The sequence below is a fragment of the Miscanthus floridulus genome, chromosome 7 (genome assembly GCF_019320115.1).
Source record: "Miscanthus floridulus cultivar M001 chromosome 7, ASM1932011v1, whole genome shotgun sequence".
In the NCBI taxonomy this organism is placed as follows: domain Eukaryota; kingdom Viridiplantae; phylum Streptophyta; class Magnoliopsida; order Poales; family Poaceae; genus Miscanthus; species Miscanthus floridulus.
The window spans coordinates 107,011,286-107,027,997 of NC_089586.1; the positions used below are offsets into that span (position 1 = coordinate 107,011,286).

General features: G+C 44.9%; 2 protein-coding genes across 4 annotated transcripts; both read left to right on the plus strand.

Annotated features, from left to right (window-relative positions):
* The first annotated feature begins 951 nt into the window (after nucleotides 1-951).
* Nucleotides 952-7,070, plus strand: LOC136464159 (uncharacterized). Of its 3 annotated transcripts, none has more exons than XM_066463115.1 (8): nucleotides 952-1,240; nucleotides 1,762-1,860; nucleotides 2,969-3,332; nucleotides 3,796-3,930; nucleotides 4,192-4,274; nucleotides 4,421-4,526; nucleotides 4,630-4,729; nucleotides 6,637-7,070. In XM_066463115.1, the coding sequence occupies exons 1-7, from the start codon at nucleotides 1,086-1,088 to the stop codon at nucleotides 4,720-4,722; spliced, it is 1,035 nt and encodes a 344-aa protein (XP_066319212.1). In that variant the 5' UTR covers nucleotides 952-1,085; the 3' UTR covers nucleotides 4,723-4,729; nucleotides 6,637-7,070. The 3 variants fall into 3 exon arrangements, with proteins under 3 accessions (XP_066319212.1, XP_066319213.1, XP_066319211.1); XM_066463116.1 differs by lacking the exon at nucleotides 6,637-7,070 and adding an exon at nucleotides 5,245-5,765; XM_066463114.1 differs by lacking the exon at nucleotides 6,637-7,070 and having other exon boundaries at nucleotides 4,630-5,237.
* A 6,838-nt stretch (nucleotides 7,071-13,908) lies between these two features.
* Nucleotides 13,909-16,408, plus strand: LOC136467493 (PH, RCC1 and FYVE domains-containing protein 1-like). The gene is made up of 5 exons (XM_066466209.1): nucleotides 13,909-14,040; nucleotides 14,745-14,831; nucleotides 15,904-15,993; nucleotides 16,101-16,187; nucleotides 16,277-16,408. The coding sequence occupies exons 1-5, from the start codon at nucleotides 13,984-13,986 to the stop codon at nucleotides 16,343-16,345; spliced, it is 390 nt and encodes a 129-aa protein (XP_066322306.1). The 5' UTR covers nucleotides 13,909-13,983; the 3' UTR covers nucleotides 16,346-16,408.
* The last annotated feature ends 304 nt before the right edge of the window (nucleotides 16,409-16,712 follow it).

Genomic DNA, 16,712 nt, shown 5'->3' on the forward strand with positions numbered 1-16,712 from the left:
CATTTGACCGGTGAAATGAAATACCATACAAATATACATTTGTCTTACGCATTCCATTCCATCTTCTTTGATGTTAATGCAACATATGCACCAACTTGATCAACAAACGATATGATCCACTTCATATCATCACATGATCATATTGGTTCATCGATCTTAGCCTCACTTGCTTTTCACCGTTGCCTCGGTCCATCGATACCAAGTTCTCGATTTGTCCTTTCACACTTGCAACCGGTCCATCAAGCCAAGCCTTATCTTGATCTTCTCCACCTTAGTCACATGACTCAATGTCATGTCTCATATGCAATGAGCTCCTTCATCACGTGTGTGAACTTTACAACAAATCCAAGTCATTTTACCTCCATGACATGTATTGCTCACACACATGTACCTGTGGACTAATCACACATGTATATTTCACTTAAACATATATTAGTTCACCTAAGTTGATACTCAATTATCAAAATCAAATAAGAACCTTTCACTCTCCTTATGCGATGGGCAAGGTGAATAGAGGCATGGCACGGGACGCTAAGCAGTGCGGGATGTGGTCGGGCGTGACGATGAAGAGGAAGGCGGACGAGAGACGCGGTGGAGCGTGATCATGAAGCACAGTCACGAACTTGTGGCACTGAGGCGATATTTTTTTAAAAAAATTATGGTGCCCAAAGAAAACGGATATAAGATTAGATAAGAAAACCTCCTGGCATCACGGTCCAACGAAGGGGCCATCGACGAACGTCTCGCAGAGAACATTACTGTTTTTTAAGCGGAAGCAATTTGTAGAAGCTTATAACACAGCTGAACCTCGCGGCTAAGTTTTACATATTTGCCATTATTACAGATGACATCTTATACTGTGTCACTAACATATGAATCACTGACATAGTACTTTTTATACCACTTATATCATAATGATGGTAAATAAGTAAATAATCCAAACACCAGCGGGCGAGTTCAACCGTGTCCGTCCTCCCCGCTCCGTGCCTCCGTGCAACCGCCGAACCAAACCTGCCACCGTGCGGTTCTCGAATCCACTCCCTGACCTGTGCGGCGTGCCCGTGCCCCGCCGGAATACCGATCGCATGGCCTGCGCCGGCGCCGCGCGGAAGGTCTCGGCGGTGCTCTACCACTACCCGTGCCCGGACGGCGCGTTCGCCGCGCTCGCCGCTCACCTCTATTTTTCCGCCGCCGGCCACCCGGTCCGCTTCTTCCCCAATACCGTCTACGACCCCATCAGGTACCACGATGCCCTCTTTCGCTTCTAGCTGCTATCCACTGCGAACTCCAATGCACGCAACGGGTGTCTGCTGAGATCTGCAACACCGCAGGACGCACCTACGTTTCTGGTGTTTACTCTTGCAGTACTGTAGATTTGAACAAAGTTTTACCATACTTCCATACTGCAACTATTGACTGTGGCTGCAGGCTTTCAATTATCTGATTCCAAATGTGTGGCGATCTAATTGTCAATGGAAGTGTGAGCCTTAAGTGATTGTAGGCATTAGAAAAGTTCTGCTTAGGACTCTTCTAGTTGTATTTTGTTGAGGGAAAGATTCAATCTGTACTAGGTTTAGTATAATCAGAGCTAATGGAACTACCTTTGTTGGATTTCATTAAATCATAGGACACACACCACCTCTTTTGGTACTTTTGTGGGTTTTTTTTTATCTTTGTGAAACAAACTCTTGTGCAGTTGTGCTGATACTTTTGTTCTGGTATATTCTTCCTGCTATGACATTTTCTTTTTCTGTTTTGTAGGAGTGATTCACTTTCGTTGGAAGAAATAAAAGATGTTTACCTTCTTGACTTTGTGGGGCCTCCTGGTTTTGTTGAAGATATATCCACTAAAGTCGAAAGGTCTGTAAGCATCTGCACCCAGTTTTCAAATCCTGAACATAGGAATTGCTTTATGTGAGCAAATGTAGTGAAGTCACCTCCATTCTTGATTCTATCTCGCCAGAGGGAGGTAAAATCACAATCTAGATAAAATCACATATGTAAATCCAGTTAAGATAAAAAGGTCCTGTTCAAAGTTAGCCTTCGTAAACAAATGTGAGCTGGGGCTGCCAATGTAGCTCAGGGATAGAACACAGTTTTGTGCTGACCTACCGACTGCATCTGTGTTTTTTTAAAGAAAAATCGGCAAGAGAGTTGCCGAGTTATATTATTATAGAAAGGAAAAGTACCAAAACAAAACATACAACAACCAAAGTAAAAATACATGCAGCTGTGCAACTGCTTGGGGACTAACAACACCTCTCCTACAACTACTACTAAAAGACCAGCCAAAAGTACAACTATAAAAAGCTCAAAACCAAAGAGGGTGGCACTTGGAGGAAACTGCTTGGAGCTATTGGAATAATGATCCATGAGCCTTGGGGTCCCAGCTTTTTGCCAAACGAAATTTCCTGATATCCTCCTGAATGATGTAAGCTCATTGAACCAGTTGGAGACCGACTTTTTGGAATGTTCTTCGATTCCTTTCTTTCCACAGATTCCACCAAAACTAGATAGTTACCCCATCCAAATTCCTTCTGTCCTCTTTGGGGACACTAAGCCTGCTTTTGCTCCATCACTGATAAATCGAAGTTGCCATCAGAATAACCTGTAGGTTTGATAGACCATTCAGAATTGAGATGTCCTTGCATACTTTTGGTTTCAAAATCCTTGTTCTCCTTCACAGATAGTGCACATTAACTCTCCATGTTGTCATATTCTTTAATGCATATGAGAGTATGCATGCGAGATGTCATGTGTAGCTCAACAGTGATTACCTTGCCATATTCTGTTGCATGAAATTCATTAATCAAAATCTAAGAGATTTCTGTTGAACTCTTTGTACACTATGCAGTCATTTGGAACACTGAAACTTTCAATATGTATTTGATCCTTTTTGTTGATATTTTTAATTTTCAAACCCCTGTCCGATTGAACACTATTCACTTAAATATTTATCCTTTTTCAGAGTTACGATCCTGGACCATCATAAGACTGCTTTTGAAAGTTTGTGTGGGAATGCTACACTTGGGCAAAATGTGACCAAGGTGATAGACATGCAGTGTAGTGGTGCGACAATTGCATTTGACTTCTTTAGAAACAAGCTCTTGACAGAAGTTACCACCTTACGGGGTAATGAAAGTGGTAAAGATGTAGCCGAGGTCAAATATGTACCTGACGACAAGGTTGAAACAGTGCAAAAGCTTTTCAAGTTTATTGAAGATGGGGACTTATGGAGATGGAAAATTCCAAATAGCAAGGCCTTCAGCAGTGGTCTTAAAGATTTGGACATTGAATTCAATGTCAATGCAAATACTAAATTGTTTGATCAGGTAACACCTGCCTGATGTTAGTTCTTTTGTGCAGCAGTGACTTCTCACAAAAAGGAATTCCATTGTTCTTCCTTTTATCGCCTGATATTGTTTCATACCCAAATTATTGATTAGTTGAAGTTATTATATTAACATCTCAAGCTTAATGTCTACGAAACAATTGCTTAAATAACCGGTATTTCCATTTGATGTATAATCAAGAGGTTTCATGATTTTTGGTTTTAGTTGAATAATATGCATCTGATCATCTCAAAGTTTTCCAGTCAATGGAAAAAATATTTAAATTTTCACCATAAAGTGAGAAAAATCAGGAAAATGTTTTATGAAATGTTGTCATCCAATACAGGATAACTGTGTTGTATCTAGTGCTCCTACAAAAACAGTAGACCAGATAGTTTGGATATTGGACATATGGTGTCTTCTGCTTGACTGCTCCTAATGTTTTCTCACCTTGCTGTGACAGTTGCTGGAGTTGGATCCTGAGCATGTCGTTTCCCATGGACAAGTGACATTATTAGAGAAGCAAAGATTAATAGATGATTGTCTGGAGAAGGCCTATGAAATTTCCCTGGGATGTGGCCAGTTTGGGAATTGCCTGGTAATTATGTCACACATTATTTTTCACATTTTCTGTTTATTATCGAAGTTCAATTTTTAGTGACCATTTTGTTTTATTCATGCTCTTCCTACTTTTGTACTATTAGGCTATTAGCAGGTACAAAGCCAATTGGTTTTATATGGAGTCTAGTTGATCCTGTATAAGACTATGTTACATTTTTATTTTTTATTACTACCTTTGTATTTAGTCACAGGTACTACTTGTTTACTGATATAATTTTGCCTTTTCATGGTCCATTAGGCTGTTGATGCTGATGCTATTTCAAATTTGAGAAGCGAACTTGGAAATCAGCTAGCTAGCAAGAGCCGTAATTTGAATCTAAGGCAAGTTTTCCCCCTCCTATTGATATATGTATCCAGCCTCAGCCTTTTCTTGTATTGCTTCTTGATCAATATTCACTATCTAGCACGTTATTTGGACTTCGTTACACCATAGTTTCAATGATGTGAGTTGTGCCTTTTTGTTTCAGGGGTATTGGGGCTGTTGTATACAAAGTCCCTGAGTTGAATAATGACCAGATGCTGAAAATAAGTCTAAGAAGTTTAGAGCAGGAAGACACAACTTGTATCTCTCAGGTACATCTTTTCCCTGATGATGAGGTTTATAAGGCTGTTTTTACCTCATCTAACAAGAAGACACTACATAGATGTATTGATGCTTGATATTGCTTGTTTGTAGGAATATTGTGGTGGGGGACATCGTAATGCAAGCTCGTTTATGTTGAGTGTGACTGAGTTTGACAGGTGGAAGGTCAGAGCTGGACCTTCTTGACCAAAAGGTGCACAACCATTTGGCTTTCTTCATTGCTCTAAACTTCTATTAATCAAGAAGATTAATGAAGAAACGCATGCGGAGGAACAAAACCCCAAACTTGGGGTTGTGAGGCATGAGAAACATCATACCCACATAGTAGACAATTCTTGAAACTTATGCAACATTCTGCTACCATGCCATATCTTACCCTATGATAGTTATTAATAGGCTGCCGTGTGGTCACTCGCTTTTAGAAAACCTTCTGAAATCATAATTGCAGAGCTCTATGTCTCACATACTAGCTTAGACCCTGAATATGTTTTATTAGTGCTTAAATGCATCTTTTTAGATTTTATTTAAGCAAGTGCCACCGTGATTGATTTGTAGCTCTGTAAGAACATATGAGCATCGCATCTGTTACACTGTTTTGCGTGCTAACCACATGTATCACCCAATCTGCTGAAAGCATGAAACTGGGCTTAACATCCAAGAGGGTATTTATGTCTTCTCTAAATTCATTAGTGCTTCTGCCTTCCTCAGCCTCGCTTGAGTTGCCCTTGTCAGCTCCTGGTCCTGGGGCTTGCAGTAGCCACAACAACATAGGGTTCACAGCTCCTGGTCCCGCGTAACCCGCAAATATTAAGAGCCCCTTTGGAACAGAGGAATTGTATGATAATTTCACAGGAATCAGTTAATTTTCACATGAAAAACAGAAAACAGGAAATTTTCATAGGAATTGTACAAGCATGGCATGAGATCAAGGTCATGGTCATGTCTCATGGAGCTGCTTGGTGGGTGTATGTGGTGGACGATGACTTGCTGTCGTCATCCTATATCCACCAGGGCACCATGAATGTAGGTGTTGGAAATTGGTAATAACTTAAGATGGAAGCTGTTGTATATTTAGTTATTTGGTCTTGATAAACTTGGAAATGTGTAGCTGTATGGAAATGTATCAGCATTTAAATTTGATATTGCGGAGTTCAAATTGTGCTGATGCTGCTGTAGCTGTACCGAAGAATGTGAACGCGAGAAATGTGTCTCCATAATAAATTGTTTCTGGCTCAGGAATGGTGCATGTTGGATGTGATGGTATGTGTGTTAACAAATGGTTTTCAGCTAATAAAATTGGTGTCAATGTGTATCTGGAACTTCAGACAACTTATGAAAAACTGAGCCTTTAATGCTACGTATATTAATCTTGTAAAAACTGAGCGAGGATATAGAAGAACAAGGTAGTGTTTAGTTTTCAAAATTTTGCCAAATTTTTTAAGATTCCTCATCACATCGAATCTTTGGACGCATGCATGAAGCATTAAATATAAATAAAAAATAAAACTAATTACACAGTTTAGACGAAATTCACGAGACGAATCTTTTAAGCCTAATTAGACTATGATTGGACACTAATTGTCAAATAACAACGAAAGTGCTACCGTGCCATTTCCTAAAAGACTCTGGGGGCATCTGCGGTCGCACTTCTGAATTCTGACGCTGATTGTTCTTCTGTATCATGGGTTATTGTTGCTCGGGGGCTGAGGCCTTGTTTAGTTGGGTGAAATTTGAGAATTTGGCTACTGTACGTTTTTATTTGGCAATTAATGTTCAATCATAGACTAATTAGGCTCAAAACGTTCGTCTCGTGATTTCCAACCAAACTATGCAATTAGTTTTTTTTCGTCTACATTTAATGCTTCATATACGTATTACAAGATTCGATATGATGGTTACTATAGCATTTTTTGGAAAAACTTTTTGGAACTAAACAAGGCCTGAACCGCATGTCAGATACTCGTCAGGTTTGCTTCCGCAGAATTCAGAAGAACAGTCACCCGTGATACAGAAGAACAAGCAGTGCTGTTGTGAAATTCTCCTGTACAGAAGGAACTTAATTTGTATGTTTAGATTTTTACAAGTCACATGCTTCCGCAGGGTGCCGTCGGTGCACGCCAGCGTCTCTGCGACACGGCCCACGGGTAAGATAAGAATCACAGCGTGACGATTACAGGCCGGAGCTCGTTGCCGCAGCGGCGGTCGTGTCCGTCTATGGTGCCGAAGTACGCAGAGCCGGGCCTAGCGATCTCGACTGAGCGAGGTAGGTAGCAAGCCGGTTGCTGGTAACAGGGCGGCGCGGGCCAACTCGGGAAGCTTGTTCACGATGCACGGCCTTACTTGATCAGGATATGTGCTTGGCTGATGAATTGATGACACACATAACATTTGGGTCAGAGCGTGACTAATCAATAATGGCGAGATGAGATGCTGAGATCTATTCGGTGCTGTAGAGGATCATACCCTGTGAAGCTTTGCTTGCCTGGGTTTAGAGATGGCAACAGCCAACGACGGTACAAATTTTTCCTACTTTGTTTACGTTAGTGACTGGGGGATTTCGGGGAAGGCCTATGTGGGGTACCTTTCGGGTGTGGGATGCTCGTTTAACTTCTGTATTCATCTTGTTCCTTATTGGTGCACTGCGTTTTCAAAAGCTTCCTGTCGAACCGGCTCTTATTTCAATCCGTGCTGGACCGATCCATATACCAAATAATAAAGTCTCCAGTCAACTGGTGGAATGCATCGCATGAACCTGGGAGCATTAGCCGATCTGGTACATCAATACATGTTCCTATGCCCATTCCAATCTTGTCTAACTTTGCTAACTTTCCCTTCTCTACCCGTATCTTGTTCGTTTTGGAAACACGTCTTCCTATTCCATCTTTTCCCGAATCTCCCTTAACGGAAGAAATAGAAGCTCGAGAAGTAATACCACTAAAAACCTAGTTCGCTCTCAAATAAAAACCCAGTTCACTCGCTAAAGCATCCATGGCTGAATGGTTAAAGCGCCCACCAACCTAGAAAGGCTAAATGGGTAAAAAAGTAGGTTCGATTCCTGCCGGATGCACTGCCTCTTAAAGACAGAAACAGAGGAGGGAAAGAAGGCAGTATAGAGAACTTGCTTTTGGATTCTTATCGAAAGTGAATCCCTCTAACACTTCAGTTAGTGTTTTATGAGAAAATCTTTGCAGTCTAGACACAACAAGTGTGAAAATCTTAGTCACTGGGCAAGAATGGAAAGAGCTTCTTTACCTGCTTCAGGGAGTTTTACCAACCCAAACCCATGTCCATGAACATAAAAATCTACCCATTAAAAAACCCATCACGGGTATAATTTTGTGTCCAAATCCATGCCCACAGTCATGGGTACAATTTTGATCCCAAACCCATGCCCGCGGGTCACCCATGCCCACAAAACAGGTGCACCATGTCACAAACAGTGAGCTAATAGAAGAACATTTTTCTTGACCAGTTCCTCAGCTTTCATTTTTCTGGCGGCAAATTTCGAGGCAAATTTCAAATTTTCCAATAATAATACATTGCAGGGACTACGTCAATGCTGTGTCCTGTGCAGGTGGATGATTGAAGCATCCGTGGTTTATATAACATTGTAGCCTGTGTCTTCCTGTTGTCCAAGCAAGGTGGGACTTTTCCTACTATACATGAAGCAATCCGAGCAGCGCTGCAACGTATGTCCACAAACCGGTTTGGCTTTTTACCCATGAACAAACCCACGGGTAGAGAAGTTGAACCATACCCATGCCCTAATAGGATTAAATCCGTAGGGTTTCGGGTACCCGTTGCCATCTTTACTTGGGTTTGGTCACTCGAAGGAGGAACATTTTTTCTCAAAAGCTAGACATTTTTACCTGTGTAGATGGAGGGTGGTCTGTGCTTAAAAAAGAAGTGTTCTATCTTTATGAGAAAAATATATCTTTAACGAAATGTTCTCTAAATATATCTAAGTTGTGGCTTTTTTCTTGATAGATTTATTGCAAGAAGCACAATGGTGGAATCGAAATTTTAATTTGCATCTTTGGTTTATAAAGTAGGGCTTAAAGTTTCATACAAATAGTGATGTAACGAACTTGGCAATCAAAGAGGTTCTTTGATGGGCTTTTTAAAGCAGGGCTGGGCCGTCTTTAGCGGGGAGGACTGCAGGTGTGATGGCTGGGGGCCATACCACGGAGGGGCTAATGGGTATATGTATGAGTTTATGTATTTGGTATACCAGGAGCATACTCCGCGCGTTGCCATGGGAATTGCGGATTAGTGGATTTGCGTGATATGATGAGTGGACAACAAAATGTTTATTTATCTTGTTGACGTGGATGTTGTAGTTGTATGTGCTAGTGGATTTTAATCGTATGTGATAGTGCATTGTCTAGTTGGATAGCTTGCATGTTGAGATAAATAGCTAGTACGGTTTTGCTTAGTGGATTTTAATTCTATGTGATAGGCCTCGTTGGACAGCTTGCATGTCTAGATAAATAGCCAGTGTGATTTTACTTTATAAGAGTATAAGATTGAAATAAAAAGTTTAAATTCCCATGCACTTCGCAGTCCGCACAAGTCTAGCAACTAGGATTTAGCTTACCATCATCTTTTATTCTGATGTTTGGCTATTCTCGATCGCTATTCTGATCGATGCATCGTTTCACCTCCCTATCGCCTAGCCCAATCGCAAGACGCGGCGAAGCATATGCACGGGCTTTAGCAGCACAGTCCTCCACTCCTACAATCCACTATAGGCCCAGCCGGCCCACCTCTACACTAACCATGGCGTCCCCCTACGCGCCATGGGCGTTTGTTGTGTTCACGCCATGTCCGGCACGCGACGCGACCACCCTCAACCGGTCATCCATGTCTCTCTTTACCCACCTTTTCACCGCATGTACGCCTGCGAGAGACGCACACAAAGAGAGAGAGAGTAGTACGTTGAAAGATTCGGTTCTTACTCGATGGAGCGGGGTTCTTTTCACTTGGGTGAGACCAAAGCGGCCCCCACCACGGACGCATGCGTTGGTGTCGGCGAGGACATGTGACACTCGCCCTCGTGTGAGTCGTGTACTGGGACTGGGGGTGTGCAGGGCAGGGCACAGCACGCTGCTCTTCTTCACTGTTTTTGAACCGGTCGATCGATCGCTCGTCTCGTCTCGTCCGTGCTCCACCCAATTATTATTACCGCGCGCGGGGAAGGACGCATGGGCTGGAAGGGGCCCTGCGAATCAATGCGAACCTAAGATGGGTAGGGCATGGGCAGCAAAAAGGACCACCGCGGAGAGACGGACGATTTCGACAGCCCCAAGATAAGATCAGTGCTAACCTGGCTTTGCTAAAGAAAGACTAGCAGATCACAAGCCATCGACCTGCACTGCTCCTACGTATATACTGTACAAGTTCATAAGGCTGAACAATGACCAAAGAACGGGGGACAAACACGCAACATTCAGACGCCTGTTTCCTCTTTGGCTTTGGAGGGATCCGATCCTTTCGTGGTGGAGCATCGCAGAGCGGACGGCAAGAACGGGGCGTGTGCCTCGCTTTCAAGAGCTTTATGTTGTCGGGGTGCCCTAAAGAGGAGGCAGCGAGGTGAGAGAGCAGCAGCAGCAATCGATGGCTCCCTTTTGATCCTCCTGTGCCAAATGCATGCTCGCCCTCGCACGAATTGTTGTGCTGCCTGGGGACAGCTCTGTCACTGTAATGAGTACTGTAAATAGACTTGCCCTGCAACCTGCATGCACGCTTCGTCGCGCTTGCCGGCTTCGTCTGAACGGTAGCAACCGAAAGGGAAATGCATGCACTGCTAGCCTACAACAGTGCCTACGTGTATGCCCAGAAACTCTGGATTGTAGATGCGCAAATGCACATTCGTCTGGACGGTAGCAACTGATGGAAGCTGGCAGATTTTGGTGCCCAAATTTCAGTAACGTCAAAGCAAAGCAGCGCCACTGATGATGCGTTCCGGGTACGCTGCTACACTTTGTCAGGTTATACGTTACCTGAAGAATCTGAAGAACTGAACAGGACGCGCGCACCTGGGACGACATGGCCAGATCGCCAGATCTTACAAACCCCTGGTATGAAGCGACGACACCAGTGCTCCGTATTTTCAGTAATCGTCATCAGTAGCAATGAGGCCCAGCTCGCCGAGGGAGAGGGACCTGCCTACTGGTAGCATCAACTAATTTAGGCCAAATCACCCATAATGCCGAGTCGAATCAGTGTCAGTGATACGTTCTTTCACCTAGGAGGGGCTAGGATGGATGCCTGGATGGGTATGCTTCACATGCCAGGCCCGGTCCCCTCACAGTTCCATTGCCCAGCCGTGAATCTTTTGGTTTGATTTACTTTGAGGTTCGCTAGTTTTGACGCAGCTACCAGTATATATTGGGAGATTACTGCAAAGCCTAACAATCAGAAGCTACAGTTAGATACTAGGACACCAGATCAAGAGTAGAATAGGACACATCAATAGTGCCGGATTGCTGCTGTCTTTGGATGTGGGAGGATATGACTAGTAGCTGCTAACATCACCAATTCACCAGCATCGTTTCGATCGGAGCATCATACAATTCGCTACGGCAGCACAGGTGGTCCAGTAAAATCTCTGCAGTGGCTACTGTACAGTTTGGTCGCCCTCAGTCCTTTATTGGCGACGCACACGGACACATCGATGATGACGATGAACGGGCAGTAAATGGAGACGTCGTGAGCGGCCAGTACCGCACGGGGGTACATAGGGCCTGTTTGGTTGCTGTCCCCTTTAAAGCCGGGCAAGGATTAAAATTTGGGTAGGCTTGGTCTGGTTCCATCAAGTCAACGTACACTTATTTGGTTGCATAGACTATCTAAGTCTGATGTAGAATTGGTGTGTTTCGTTCCCTGAATTGGTGTGTATCAAGTCTGAATTCAGTTTTCAGTTTGTTTTTCCTGTTTTCAAAACTTAGAATCTTTGAAACCAACAAGTTTTTGATGTTGGTCCTTTAATCAATGTTAGGGATCTCAGATCGATGAACAACTTTGCTTAAAGACGATCATCAACAGCCTGTTCGTTTGCTCGTATACGATCGTGGATTATAAGCTGGAACATTACTTTTCTCTCACACCAAACTAGCCAGCAGTAAATAATCCACGATCGTTTACGGCCTGCCGAACAGGCTGCAAGTTGTTTTGCAAAATCGAGAGAACGAGAGAGAGGAAGATGTGTTGTCAATCACTACAGTAATCACCTTCTGCTTCACCGCCGGAAATCTCCACGCGTCAGAGAAATTCGTCGTCACAATGCCACCTCCGCCCGATTCCTCTTGTACGCAGCTTCGCCTCGCCCTTGCGCACCACCCTACCTGCTCGCGTCGCCTATAGACGCCGGAATCGTCCCCGGTGCCGGTTGTTGCCATGGCCGCCATCGGTAGCAGCACAGCAATGGACGCCCTCCTCGCCGTGGCCACCACGCGCAGGCGGCCAACGGCGCTCCCGCGGCGGCGCCCAAGGCCCTCGCGACCCCTCCCCTGGCGATGCCACTCCTAACACCGGCACCGGTCGTCGACCCCGGCCTCCAGGATCCGCGAGATCCATGGGCGAGGTTGTCGAGGGTGGCGCGACCATGCGCGGGACCACCAGGGACAACACGGACGTGCATGGGTGCGGCGTCAGGGATGGCTCGCGCTCGCGGCCACCGTTGGGGAGGGCCGTGTACGCGGCGACGGGCAGGGCACTCGGGGGGGGGGGGGGCGCGACTCGCGCGGGCCGGCGGTGGGCGCGAACGGCGGCAACGCGGGCGCGGAGGGCCGGAGGTGGAACAAGGCGCTCGCGACGGCGGGGTAGGGCGGCGCTCGTTGCCAACGGTGGAGAAGGCACGACACCGGAGGAAGCGGAGAGGACGCGAAGGGAGGTGACGGGAGTGGAACCTGCGCCTGGCCAAGCCTGGCTCCAGAAAACGGATCAGGATTTCGTTCTTGGGGAGGCGGGCCAAGTGGCGTATGGTGGCTAGCTTTAGCCAGGCTAAAGCCCAACTACAGGGAACCAAACAAGTCTAAGTTGGCTCCACCAAACCAGGCCAAGGGTTGGGCATCCAACCAACGCCCTATTCTGCTCATCTACTTTTCAGTCGATCTGTACTTATTTCGGCTTATTCTCATTTAAAGAAACACCGTTGAATCGACTGAAATTAACCGAAATACCACCGGTAGGACAGGACGCAAACAGGCCCATGGATTCATGGAGGATGTTCAGAGCAATTACGGAGGGGCCCGTGGACGTCGCCGTCTGCGTCCGTCACAGGCTCACGGCCATCGGCCACACTTCACTCTACAGCTCGGCGAAACCGCATCAGGACAGCAAAGCCTCCGTCCGAGAAGGCGAGAACGGCATCGTTTGCGGGCAGCGGAACCGTGCAGGCCCGGGCGGGGGCAGCGCCTGCCTACGCTGCGAACGTGCTGCGTCTTTAGGTTTGTTCGTTTCGCTGAAAATCTGGGTCTGGGCCAAGGCCATCATCCATCATTTGCTGTTCCAGATGAATCCTAGCGTTTGGCTGCAAAACTGCTTGCCTACACCTGTTACTACTCGGTAGCTTGCCAAATGTCCAGAGCCATGCCCGTTTCACATGCAGATTTCGCGTTCCCGGACCACCGCAGGACAAGCAAAATGCGACCTGACCATTCCATAGGAGTAGGGTGGATGACTTTGCACGTCCATGGGAGCTGTTCTGATTGAATCCTTCGTTGTTAATGCAGTCGGATAAATGTCGAGAGCACCGCATACTCCGTTTATTAAGGGCAGCAAAGTACTGTCTCGATCGTATCAGCCATGCTTATCAACCATGATACATTATTTTTCTCTTACAACAAAATAGCATCAGCCAGCTTATAAACCACAGAAACGATCAAGCTAACGGCTATTTGCTTGCAACTTCGACGATCCTGACATGAAATCCAACACTTCAGAAACGCCTCGTACAGCAATGAGAGCTAAAGGCCAAAGGGTCGCTTGCACCGTACCCACTACAGTCTACAAGGATGCTGCAATGCTATGTTGGAAAAAAACTAACTAGTACGTACACCTGTGCTTCTGCCGCGCACGGCGCACGGAGATGTCCTCTGCCTCACTGTCTCTGTGTGCTGTATGCATGACACTGCATCTCCTCTGATCCTCTCTCCTCTTTAAGCGCGCACAGCTAGAAATCGCTGCCGTTTCCCGTTCCGGCTCCCTTGAATCGCGCAGCAGGCAGCACGCTCAGTCCATCGTCCTCAACCTCTGCACCCTCCTCTCTTTACCTCCTGCTCGCTTTCCTTCTTTCCTCGCAGCGCTCTTTCCGTCACTTCACTGCCATCTTTTGCTCCATCCCCACTGTTGATCAAAGGAGGTTTGAACTTGGACTTCGCTCAAGCCTCAAGGCACTGCCGGCCTTTCCGTCCGCTTAATCTTTTGTAGTTGTAGCTACCTGCAATGGCTGGGGGCTTGGAGTGGAGGAGCTCTGCAACCACAACCAGAGGAGTCGAGCAGGTATGCAGCTGTTCTTCTTGCGCATTCTTCCAGAGAATTGTGGTGCCTCGAGCAGATCTATGCATAAGATTGCTCTGCAGTTTTCATCCTCCTATTGTCCCTCTTCTCTTCTGCAGCTTCTTGTAGTTTCAACGTTTCATCGCTGCATGCCATTCGTATCACAGGATCTGTTCTTTCTTCCTGGCCTGCACATCTCCTTCCCCGGGGGAGCCAATAAATACCCTGCAATTTGCTCAGAAAACAAAGCATATATGCATTAGACAGCATTGATTTCTTATGAAAGAGAATCCTGAATGTAAACATGGAGTTTCCTTTTGTGCATATGTCCCAGCTCTGTTCAATATATATTTTCTTGTCTGTGTCCTTTTGCTTAATTGTTTTCGTATGTACAAGACAATATCAAGGCCTTGTTTAGATCACCTCCAAATTTTTTCACTCTCTCCATCACATCAATTTTTGGACGCATGCATGGAGCATTAAATGTAGGTAAAAAAAATAACTAATTGCACAGTTTGATTGTAAATCACGAGACGAATCTTTTGAGCCTAGTTAGTCAATGATCGGATAAAGTTTGTCAAATACAAACGAAACGTGCTACAGTGTCCAGATTGCAAAAAATTGCAATCTAAACAAGGCCCAATACTGGGAAAGATGCATCTTAGATGAATAGCACTTTGTGGTTGACAGCTTGTTCCTTCCTACAGGTCATTATTACTCTCAAGAAAGGTGCACATCTCCTGAAATGTGGGAAGAGAGGGAAACCCAAATTCTGCACTGTCAGACTATCTTATGTGAGTAGTTTGGCTATATGTTTACACGTTTTCTTCCATTTGCTTCATATTTTTCTTTCAATGAAACATTGTGCTATGCAACCTTGCATTCACGTGAATATTTTTCAGTTAATATTTTGCCCGATGTTTTATTGGCAAACTAAGGACCAATAGGGTTCTGAAGTCCACTATCTGACTGCCAAAGGACATAGGATTGATCACTACAACACTGATCTTTTAAAACTTTTAACACGAGATTCCATCTAATGTTACTTACAGTGGTAGCTGTATTGCTTTGGTAGTCTTTTCTCTTAATGCTCGGCTATGTTGGGTCGTGAATTGTTTTCATGTAATTACATGAAGTTGAACTTTGTTGGTGATCTGTAAGATGCGTCTTGCAAATCCATGTGAAGTTTAAAACAAGTCTATATTTAGGGTTAATGAGACTCTAAGATAAAAAATTCAGTTCTCAATTTCTCAACCATCTCCTTTGTTATCAATGACCAGAACCTCTTCGGTGTATTTTGCTAAGTTCTGTTGTAGCTATCCTTGTTTTCTTACTATTGACAAAAAAAACAAAGCATATGCTAAGTTCTGTTGGTAAATTTGAAATGGACATCCTCCAATTGTTTCTCCAACAATTATTCAGGTATATATCAACCAAATAAGCACATTATGGCTATCACTCTGTCCCAATAGTATATTTTCTAGCAAAAACTGACTGGAGGCTGGAGCTCTGTCTTCTCATTTAAGCTAGGAAAATATTAATTACAGGTTACAATGGCGAGGAGTCTAGGCAACTCTTCTGACTAGGCAAGGATAAAACAACAAATAGAAACTGGACCTACATAAAAAAGCAAGAAAACTGAACGTAGTGTGGCACTGATAACAGGCCAAAGCTATATTCTTAGATTACTGTTCCTCCTTGTCCGGCTCAATTATATCTGAAGCAAGCTCAGTTTTGGTTTTATTAGGCTTCAGAAGCTTGCTATAGATTGACCAACTTGAGTAAACTGAAACTGAACATCTTCAATCTGTACACTTACATACCATATTTGGCTCTCTTATGTATTTGATAATTTTCTATTTGCAGGATGAGAGGGCACTAATATGGCACTCCAAAGAGAGGGAAAAACGTTTAAGCTTGAATTCAGTGTCCAGTGTAGTTCTTGGACAGAAAACTGTATGCGACTTTCCCTTTCACAATATATGCTATTAGCCCTTGGCCCCTTACTAGTAACACATTATGGTTGGAAGAGACTGATTTTCTAAGAATTCAATATTTTGCAGACAAAACTTTTGCGTCTGCATTGGCTAGAAAAGGAATCTCACTCCTTGTCAGTTATATACAAAAACGGTGAATCCTCACTAGACTTGGTATGCAGTAGTCCACATGGTTTAAATTTTGTAATCTCTTTACTCATTTAACTTACACAACCTTTTATTTGGGGATCATGTTAACCCAGGTTTGCAAAGATAGAGATCAAGCTGAATGTTGGTATTTAGGGAACTGTTTGGCTACAAAGCAACTCTAGATCCACCCAAGGGTATTTTCGTTGGAATGACCAGATTTGCCCTTGGCTCTATCTCACTGCCACTCGGCCCCACGTGTCAGGAGAAAAAAAAAACATCGGCTTCTTCTTCTTCGAGCACACGTACAGGGCGGGCTCGTGGCTGGCCAGCGGGTGCGGGGCGGCGCGAGGTGGGGCAGGGGCCATGACCGGAGCAAGGCCAGGGCGGGTGCGGGGCGGCGCTGGGGAAGACACGCGGCCGGAGCTGGAGAAGACGCGCGGCCTGAGCTGGGGAAGACATGGACGAGGAGGTGCATGGGGTGGCGGAGCCGGCAGGGAGGTGATGGGGTGGCGACGGGGAGGCCGCGGTGGAGAGAGCGCTCGCGACGGA

Bases quoted from the DNA above. Each gene is read 5' to 3' on its own strand.
- LOC136467493 (XM_066466209.1), top strand. From the start codon at position 13,984: ATGGCTGGGGGCTTGGAGTGGAGGAGCTCTGCAACCACAACCAGAGGA. The intron at 14,832-15,903 runs GTGAGTAGTTTG...TTCTATTTGCAG, and splicing joins GCACTGTCAGACTATCTTAT to GATGAGAGGGCACTAATATG. The intron at 16,188-16,276 runs GTATGCAGTAGT...ATGTTAACCCAG, and splicing joins GTGAATCCTCACTAGACTTG to GTTTGCAAAGATAGAGATCA.
- LOC136464159 (XM_066463115.1), top strand. From the start codon at position 1,086: ATGGCCTGCGCCGGCGCCGCGCGGAAGGTCTCGGCGGTGCTCTACCAC. The intron at 1,241-1,761 runs GTACCACGATGC...TCTGTTTTGTAG, and splicing joins ACCGTCTACGACCCCATCAG to GAGTGATTCACTTTCGTTGG. The intron at 4,527-4,629 runs GTACATCTTTTC...GCTTGTTTGTAG, and splicing joins ACACAACTTGTATCTCTCAG to GAATATTGTGGTGGGGGACA.